This window comes from Colossoma macropomum, unplaced genomic scaffold, assembly GCF_904425465.1.
Source record: "Colossoma macropomum unplaced genomic scaffold, Colossoma_macropomum, whole genome shotgun sequence".
Taxonomy (NCBI): Eukaryota; Metazoa; Chordata; class Actinopteri; order Characiformes; family Serrasalmidae; genus Colossoma; species Colossoma macropomum.
In genome coordinates, this window is record NW_023495998.1 from 11,125 (window position 1) to 21,519 (window position 10,395).

General features: G+C 42.6%; 1 protein-coding gene across 1 annotated transcript; it reads left to right on the plus strand.

Moving 5' to 3' along the window:
- Positions 1-2,424: 2,424 nt before the first annotated feature.
- Positions 2,425-8,338, plus strand: LOC118803913 (serine/threonine-protein kinase pim-2-like). Its single transcript, XM_036564452.1, has 7 exons — positions 2,425-2,479; positions 4,539-4,766; positions 6,301-6,407; positions 6,507-6,557; positions 6,870-6,990; positions 7,057-7,155; positions 8,187-8,338. Exons 1-7 carry the CDS (start codon positions 2,425-2,427, stop codon positions 8,321-8,323), a joined length of 798 nt encoding a protein of 265 aa, XP_036420345.1. The 3' UTR covers positions 8,324-8,338.
- Positions 8,339-10,395: the final 2,057 nt, after the last annotated feature.

Below are 10,395 nucleotides of genomic sequence, written 5' to 3' on the forward strand. Positions count from 1 at the left end.
ACTTTATTGAGAATTTATTGAGAACAAACCAGCAGCGCAGTGAACAGACTGGCAAAACAAAGATCTGGAACAAGGACTGTACAGTCAGCTCTGAAACTGCGTTACAGTAAAAGGGGACCCTCAGAAATGGAGTAACACAGACACAGAAGAAAGCATCCTCCTGATTTTCACCTCCCTGCATCTCTCAGCCCCTGCCAGACAGGATCTCTGCTTCTTCTCCCAAGAACCGCACGCGCCTGTAATCCTCCTCTACAGGACCTAGTTGAAACCAAGGCACGGGAGGCGGAGCCACGCACAACAGACACTACAGAGGAAACAGCGACACGATGGTATTATTATATCTATTAAAATTACCATTGTCATTATTGATTGTAGCATTTCACAGCCTAATAACTCGCATGACGTTTTAACTCGAAATGTAATATATTCATATGTAATATATTCATATTTATCAGAGAATTTATGTTTGAAGTAAGTGCTATAGCTCTCAGGCACGTCACTGATGAAGCTCGGGCGCCATCTTGTGGTCAAACCGTGAACCGTCAACTCTGAGAAAGCCCGTCGGGCTCCTCGCTGTAGATGCTGAACTGCTGTATGGAATGATGTGGATTGGTTGGTGTAATTACTCTGAAATTATTCTCATTTTATTTATTTCACATTTTATTTACGGAGCCTCACAAACACAGTAACTCAAGAAGACCCTCAGCTACACAGCGCCTCCACATTTTACCAAAGTGTCCCTTATTCTACTACTGCAGGTTCACATTTTGACCACACGATGACGAACCGCCCTCAGCCCAAACCTCCAGAGCTGGTCTTTCTGCACTGAGCTTTCTCTGATCAGCTAAATAACGATTAAACTACTTGTTATACATGTTAATATGTATATATGTGTGTATTTTACTACTGCCATTATAGAATTACTCATATCATCACTAAGATCAGTATTTTTTGTGTAGTTCTTGGTAAATACTGAGCAGAGCGCCAGTGTCACACACTCATTCTACACAGATCATTCTCAAGATACTCATCTCCGTGATCAGGTTCTACGCAACCACCTAGCAACACATTAGCAATCACCTGGAATACCATAGAAACCAGCTAGCAACACCTTAGCAACCACTTTGGATACCATAGCAACCAGTTAGCAACACCTTAGCAACCACTTGGGATACCACAGCAACCACCTGCCAACACGTAAGAAACACTTCATCACCCATCACCATCTTCACTGTTTAACGTAATTAGCTTTTTCAAGCCAGCTTAAAGTCCAACACTGTTTTATTCCAACACCAGCTGATCAAACTGCAGCCCACACTGGACACAGCCTGCTGGTGTGTGAGAGGAGTTTTGGGGAGTTTGTGTAACTTAATCACTGAAGAAAGACTGAGCTGCTGAACTGTTTGATAAACTCAGCTGTAGAGGACGCACTGATGTCTTAGAGCTATTGGTTAGGATTTTCTGCGTTTATTGCATTGAACAGGAGCCGGTGTGAAGTGTGACGAGTGAGGGAGAAGAAAATGAAGACAATAAGGACACAGATGATGAAGAAGTAGTCCAGACGGAGCGAAAGACAAGGCTGTCTTCTCTTCCACTGATGATGAAGATCCTGATCATCCTCCCCATAAAAACTGCCAGAGTGCCATAAAGCAATTTTACTGATGTTCAGTTTGAAGTTGAATGTAGTTTGTTTGTTCAAGTTCAGTGTTTATAAAAATGAATATATAATGTGAGTCAATGCACACTCATGTGCTGATAATGTAAATAAAAGTTAGGGTAAGAAATCTGAGGTCATCCAGTTTCATTCCTGTTTAAACTCCTTGCAGAAGGTAAATATGTCCTCACACCACATATAAAGACCAAATCTGTTTATACAGAGAACTCGCCTCATGGTATTAGAATAATCTAAATAAAGGTGTGAGTGTCCTCTTCTAAAATATCACGATTAAAAGTCTTATTGTTTTTGGGCCTTATTGCTGTAGGATTCATGATTGCATAGGTTGATTACTTCTATCTTTCATATGAAATAAGGCTTATAGTATAGCAACCCTTGCATATTTAGCATCATAATTACCATTAAATGTTTTAACAGTTTTGGAGAAAACAAAGCAACTGTGGGCTTAAAACTGTGGTATTGTAATGAATATATTACTATTATAATCAATAAAAATCCATAATTATAAGCTAAAAAGTTGATTAACAAAAGTGTATTGATCCTCTCACTAAGGATAGGCCTTGCTGTGTGTAAGATAGGGGATTTTCTCATGAGAAAGTCCTGAAGTTTAGAAGCATCTAGAAGCTAGTGTACTTTGTTGTGAAGGAAAGCTGACCCTCAAAGAGGGAGGTAAGCTGATAGGGAACCAGGCATAATCAGTTTTGGAACCAGTTCAATAAGACAAGAAGCTAATTGGTAGCCTTGGAAGGATGGGGGTAGCCTGGGATAACTGGGCATGGCAAGTTTTTAAAAAAATAAGGACAGGTGTGTTTGGAAATAAGGGTTTCCGACTGAAGTGTAAAAATAGGAAATAATGGGAACCAAAGTGAACTGAGAAAAGGTGAGAGGGAGGGGCGATTACTTCATCGCCCCCAAACAGGGTATAAAAAATGATGTTTCTGTATTGTACTTTGCCTTTGGCTGTCCGGGAGCCATCTTGCCACCTGAAGCTCAATAAAGAAGAGGGCCTTTTCCTTCCTTCACAAAGAACTCAACGGCTGAAGTCCTTTATTCAATTTTCTTTTATTTTTGACTAAATTTTATTTTATTTTTTATTTTGCGTTTATGACGAGAACAAGCAATTAGATTAATTAAAGAACTGAAACATAGTTATAGAACAGATTAGTGTTTAATTATCCATATGTTGGGGCTCTGAGCGAGCGGGAATCACACTTAGTCCCGACAAAAGGTCAAAGCTTGCTTATATGAAAATAAAGATACAATTTTTTAGGATTATGGATTTTTGGACATTTAAGGACATTTTTGCACAAAGGCCGTGCAAAGGCTTCTATGTTCTCTTCCTGAATTGGGCTTTATTACTGAACATACTGCAAACTGTTCACATGAGCTCACAGCATTTAATGTCTTCCTTCAGCACAGCTCGGTCCAGTGTTCTGTCCTGACAGAACAAGACAAGCCACAAGAAAAGACCTGACAACAGTCAGACAGTACATAAGGCAAACAAAAAGAGTATAATAATAATAATAATAATAATAATAATAATAATAATAAACAGTCAGACAGTACATAAGGCAAACAAAAAGAGTATTAATAATATAATAACATAGTATTAGCACAAAAGATATAATAATAATTATAATAATAATAATATAATAAACAGTCAGACAGTACATAAGGCAAACAAAAAGAGTATTATAATAATTATAATAACAATAGTAATAATAATAATAATAATAACAATATAATAATAATAATAATAATAATAATAATGTCCTGGGTTCGATTCCCGGCCGGGTGACCAGGGTCATTTCTGTGTGGAGTGTACATTTCTCCCCGTGTCCGTGTGGGTTTCCTCCGGGTACTCCGGTTTCCTCCCACAGTCCAAAGACATGCAGTTAGGCTGATTGGACATGCTTAATTGCCCCTAGGTGTGAGTGTGTGTGATTGTGTATGTCTGTCTGTCTGCCCTGTGATGGACTGGCGACCTGTCCAGGGTGTATCCTGCCTTCCGCCCAATGACAGCTGGGATAGGCACCAGCACCCCACCGCGACCCAGAAGGATAAGCGGTTTAGATGATGTATGTATGTATGTATGTATGTATAATAAACAGACAGGCAGTACACGAAGTAAATACTGAGAGTTGATTGGTTGGTGAGCGGAGCAGCTCATTTGCTGTTTGCGCTCGCTGACGTCATGAACGTACATGAGGAGCGCATAAGAGTTTAAAAGCTCTTAAAATATAACAGCCGTGTTAAAATGCCATGATTTTGCTCAAACGCTCCATCTTAACCTCTTATCCTCCAGGGTATATTTGGATTTGTCCATCTGAATTTGCATGACCCAATCATAAGGCAAGTTATTCAGTAACTGCATGAAATAAATGCAAATTATTATTTTATTTATTTTTATTTTTTGTAAAAGCTCCTCTCAGATTAACAGAGCATGTGTTTTATGATCACACATATTGCTATATGCTTACAGTTCACTGCTGAAAGACAAAAATCTTAGACACTCTTTGTATTATTTTATTAAAGTAATGTTTACAGAGCAGATCACTGAAGAGACGCCATCTGTTTACAGTTTACAGCCCAGATTTGTGGAAAAATGGGTCGACTTTCAGTAGAAAAAACTGAGTTCAGCTTCTTTTATTATAAGGGTTTAAAATTACATCACCGTCTATTTGACTGGAAAGAAGACAGTTACAGCCTCATACGACCCCCACCTTTAGAATGTAGCTTATGAAATATGAACGTTATGAAGAACATGACGAGGTGCGTTTTGGAACCACCGGTGGTTCCAAGCAGCGCCCTCTAGCGTTTGAGAAAGAAGACATTGCAGAGTGGTGACTCTCCTCTCTACAAGCTCTCGGCTGCTTCCTGCTGTTCTCGCGGTATTTTGAACGGAGACCAACGGACGAGCGGTCGAGGCGCGGATCCGCTGTGCTGAGGGCTCGGAGCGGAGAGACCTGCTTACTGGCGGAGTTTGATCATTGCTTTGAGGATGTTCAGGTTTTTTTTAAACGTCCTGAAAATGAAAAACACGTGGTTGACCTGCGCTCGGACGAAGAGGACGCCTTGAGAGGGAGGACAGGTCGGAGGATTTTCAGTTCAGCCGGTTCACCGCTAAAGTCCTGCGGTTTGTAGCGTTAATCCGCTCCGTTAGCGCCATTCAGCCACCATACGAGGCTGAATTCGGGCTCCTGTTTGGCCGCTTCTTGTTCCTAATTTCCCGCTCCACCTTGAATGGGGCAGCGGTGACACTCAGTTCTGAGGCACCAGACTGTAACTGCGGAACCGTTTAAGGTGGACCGGGAAACGGAACAGGAGGCTGACTTCAGCTCCGGTTTCACGGTTGAAGTCAGCGCAGTTCAGTCAGTCGCCAAACTGGTGAAACTCACTGACCGCAGCAGAACCGCAGCTGGACAGAGCGGAAAAAACGGTGTTGTATCCGATTCGGTTTCCCCTCAAATTCACGCTCCCTTTGACAGATCAGGTCCTCAGGCGCGCGCGCTCACTGACAGAAGACACCGCCGAACAACACTGGAACAAATAAACAAACCAATAAAACAAACCAATAAAACAGCACGACTGCCTTGTGATTAAGGGTGACTAGGCTCATAACAGACATTGTTTTATTAGCGAACACAGACTTACTTCAGAGCTAATCAGTTCAGTTATGGGTGACATTCACAGACAGTACAAAGCCCTGTCCAAGTCGCTTCCTCCTCCCAAATACAGTAAAGATAAGCTCCATTGGACCATAATGTGTGGATGAAATATCTAGTTCTAATAATCAATGATGCATTACAGTACATAATCAATCTGGATCTAAGCAGATCAGTGTTTAATTATAGGGAACATGTCCAGACAGGTAAAACGCCCAGATCTGCTCTCCTTCCTCTAAACAGACGTATTCTGAACCTAAGCTGACAGTTTTCCATTAAAGAGAACAACTAGAGACAGACAGGGAACAATCAGTCCAGCTCTGCTGAGAGAAGCTCCATTATGAATATCATTCGTGCATGTTAAACAGCGGCTTTAACAGAGTTACATTACAGTTATTATTCTCAGACCCCGTGTTTAATAAGGGGGGGCACTTACAGTCAGTTAAGATGCCTGATCCAGATCTGTTCCCCTCCTAATTACAGCTCAGAGAAGCTCCATTATGGAGGATAAACCTGGATTATTACTCTGTGAATGTTGCCGGTGCATCATAAGTTATTATGACTGTATATTTCATCCACATGTACAGTGTTCATTACTGAGCTTCTCTCAGAATGTGTTTCACAGGAGAAACAGATCTGCACAGGACGATTCATCTGAGGAAAAATATTTACAGCAAAAACTGTATTAATCACAACAGATCCAGTAATAATGTGTCATTAAAACAATATTTAAGATGAACGTAGTCACTTTTAATTGCAGTAATCAAGCTTTCGTGCTACTTTTTGATTTCTATATTTTGCGTGTCAGACAAGGCCGAGATAAACATGGCATAATCGAGATTTCGTAATAAATAATATTTTTAAACAGTCGTACTGATACTGATACACGCCGAGCGTGTGGTTGTGTTTTGTATCTGCTGTCATTTATCAGCCCTGTTTAACTCCTCCTTCGTTCCACAGTTCCAGCTAAAGAGCCCTTTGATAAGCAGTACAGATGTGGAGCGCCCTTGGGAAAGGGCGGTTTCGGCTCAGTATTCGCTGCTGAGAGGATCTCGGATGGTTTACAGGTGACTTAAATACAGTCAGTGCAGCAGTGAGGATCCCAGTGTTGAAGTGTTCAGGTCTGTTAGCGTCTGCTAATTTAATCCCCCCTCAATGTGTTTCAGGTTGCAGTCAAACAAATACTCCGCGATAGCGTACAGCAGTGGGCACGACTGGTGAGTCTAAACACTTTTGCACTTTTATTCTCTCTTTTTTAACCAAAGCTTCAAAGTGATTTAGCATTTTAAAATATTCTACTGAACAGAATTAAAACTACTTGTTGTGTAGTTACACATACGTCAGGCAGTAATTATTGATATTACTGCGCTCTCTAGTGGTAGTTCATGTATTCATAACATAACGGATGAAGGTGAGTAAGAACGTTGATGGATTTTTCAAAATAACCTATGAGGAACCAGGCAGTTTTGCCGTAATCAGCAGCCAGACCTCTTCATCTCATCACTCTCTCCCCCGAATGTCTTGCACAGCCTGGTCATCCGAGCCTGGTTCCCATGGAGATCGCACTCCTGGTGCAGCTGGGAAGTGGGCCAGGAGCGGGGCCCTCTCACCGTGGCATCATCCGGATGCTGGATTGGTTTGAGGTGCCAGGTTAGGCATTCTTCATCGTGTTTGAGAGACCCCAGCCTTGCCAAGACCTCTTTGAGTTCATCACAGCACGTGGTGCTGTGGAGGAGCCTGTTGGAGACATTCCCTTTCAGCGAGACAGGGACATTGTCCGGGTTAACCTCAGTTTCACTAAGAGCGTCTCTGAAGGTGAGTTTCTTTGCTCTTCTCTCTCCTGAGAGAGTTTTTCATGTAGCCTGTTCATCTATGTTCTGTGTTAAACATCCACATTGTGGTTTTTTGATGTTACTAAAACTGGTTACAGTTTAATGAATGGAGTGCAAAAGTTTAGGCACCTTTCTTATATCACAATGATACAAACACACGCACACACTCAACTCACCACACACTCCACAAACACACTCAACACACCACATACACACCACACGTAACATGCCAAACACACACACACACCACACACTCCACAAACACACTCAACACACTTTGAAGGTAGTAGGAAATTACAGGTGGCAGTGTATTTAAGGTGAAAGTGGCTTTAAGGTAGCAGTGAGGTTAAGGTAGCAGGACATTTAAGGTGACAGTGAAACTTAGACAACCATAGCAACGACCAACTTAGCAACACCATAGCAACCACTTAGCAACCACACAACAACCACTTAGCAACGCCCTACCAACCACATAGCAACACCATAGCAACCAACCCTGATACCATAGCAACCACCTAGCATCCATTTAGCAACACCACAGAAACCCCATAGCAACCAACTCTGAGCAACCAACTAGCATCCACTTAGCAACACCAGAGAAACCCCATAGCAGCCACCTCTGATACCATAGCAACCACCTAGCATCCACTTAGCAACACCATAGCAACCCCATAGCAACAAACTCTGATACCCTAGCAACCACCTAGCGTCCACTTAGCAACACCATAGCAACCACTTAGCAACAAACTCTGATACCATAGCAACCATCTAGCGTCAACTTAGCAACACCAGAGAAACCCCATAGCAGCCAACTCTGATACCATAGCAACCACCTAGCATCCACTTAGCAACACCAGAGAAACCCCATAGCAACCAACTCTGATACCATAGCAACCACTTAGCAACACCAGAGAAACCGCTGTAGAAAGTAGGAACAGCGCAGCAGGAAGTGGGAGCCGTCTAAGCTGTGCGACCGTTTCCGCGTTTCTGGTTTGAACTGTTGTTGTGTTTCAGAGTGCCGGTCTCTGATTGGCTGGTGCCTTGCCCACCACCCTAAAGACCGTCCCACGCTGGAGCAGATCCTGCTGCATCCGTGGATGACCGAGGGTGCGGAGGACACTGGAGACTTGAAAGTTGCGCCGGGCCTTTAAACTGGACTGAGGATGGCTTCACACACCCTGTCTGATTGGACACTGGACAACTGCTGCCTGCTTATCCACACATCCTTCTGTTCCCCCTTTTCTGTTTGTTTATTTACCTATTTATTTACTTATTTACTTGTTTAATTTTTGGAAATGCTCTCGGGCATATTCTTTACCTCGTGCAGACACTTCCGTGTCCTACGCCCGAAACTCGGGCCTGGTCCGCTGCAGGTCCAGCCCCTCGTGTGCACTCTGAATCTACACCTTGCAGCACAAGAGAAGACAGAATGCTTTCTTTTCAGTTATGCTTGGTTTACCTGACACTGTTCACTAGAGCCCTCTGGGAGATGCTAACAAGTTGCCTTTCGGTTTCTGTCTTTATTACGAATGTAAGCAGTGCAGCTGTTCACCTGCTGTAGTTTTGGTCAGAATGAACGTTTTGTTGTTCAGAGACAATAATTCGGTTTTTGGTTCACTGTCTATGTTTACCAGGAGACCTCAGAGAACACCTGCCATTTCATTTGCTGCTGTTTAGCTACCAGAGAATCTCCTGAACCTGTTTGTTGTTTTAGAGCTGTATCCATGTTTAATCAACAGGACCAGATTAATGTGAGGACCTGGGCTGTTTTCAGTTGGACTTTATTTTGAGTCGTGTGAACAACAGTTTGAAATCCTTGCGGTTTTGTTGGGTTTGCACAACAACTCTGCTGTAAATGCTTGTGTGTTGACTCTTGTACCGTGGCAGCGGTCACATGACCGTCTTTAAAATAAAATCCAGATCTGAAAATGTAAGAGGAAGTGAAATATCGATTCCTCAATTCAGCATGAGTTCTGATCATAATTCATGAAGTGAGACTGCGAGCACTCACATGCTAATTTTCACACACACATTTTTTGTTTTATACCAGTGGAAAATGTTTAAAACAAGTCAGCAGTGCAGTTTCCAGAGAATTCCAGTAGGAAAGTTTATAATACACACAGAAACACTGTACTTCACAACAAAGAGGAGAAAACATAGCGAGTTTTGCTGCCACCTAGTGGCCATTAAACGGAAAGGAGCCTGAGCCGTACCTGATGAGCTTGGCTACATCTCAAACGGCTCCCTACTCCCTACACAGAGCACTTCGTAGGTCTTAAAATATTGGCTCCTGCACCCAAACAGTCATTTCGGACTCTTTTGGGATTCCCTACTGGACCCATAGTGCGCCGTTTGGGTTTTCCTTCTCATTATGACATTAGTACATGTTGTGTGAGATTAAATGATTAATCTCTATGAACATGTAGGAATGTGAACTGCTGCGTTCTGCCTCTGTCTGTCTGGATGAACACAGGAAGTAAAAGCCCAGCACTACATGGTACAATTACAATAAACATCCAAGAGCAACATGTGATTTAATTTGTTTGTTGGCCTCTTTAAAAATGCCTCATAAACATCTTCAACTGTGTAACGTCCTTAGGGTGCAGGGATGTTGTGCCTAGTAAAACCTGGTGGAATAACAAAGGCAGACTTCCTTGGACTTTTGATCCCAGTGAGAAATCCTGGTGTTACTACAGCTGCAGATAATTGGTGGACGACTGCTTCGGCCTGAAACGAGGAAGCCTGAGTGGAAAGTTTTGACTTTGCTGTGATTGCGTTCCCTTTAACTGACCACTGCTGTTTTTTCATGTCTTCATCAATTAGGTGCTGAAAAAGACGGCCAAGTACATCCAGGAGCAAAACCAGGAGGAGTACGCTCTTCTAGGTCTCCTCCTCACCGAACCCGCTGAGAGAGGCCTTCGAGTGATGTCCTCCTCTGACGGACAGAGTCCTCTTCCAAATTCAGAACGGCCGGAATCTGATCAGATCAGTGTGGGTTGTGGCAGAGTTCTTGGAAATGATTGACAGTTGGATTTGGGAAGGCCATAAGAAATGAAAGAGGATTTCTGAAGAGCTCACATTTGTAGAAGAGCCTGATATAGGAATATTACGCGCAGATAAACGGGAGAATGTAAATCTCCCATTACATTTAATATCGATAACGGCAGTGATTCGGCCGAGTTAACGTACGAGTGGAGTGGAAGATTTATTCAGTTTCAACTCA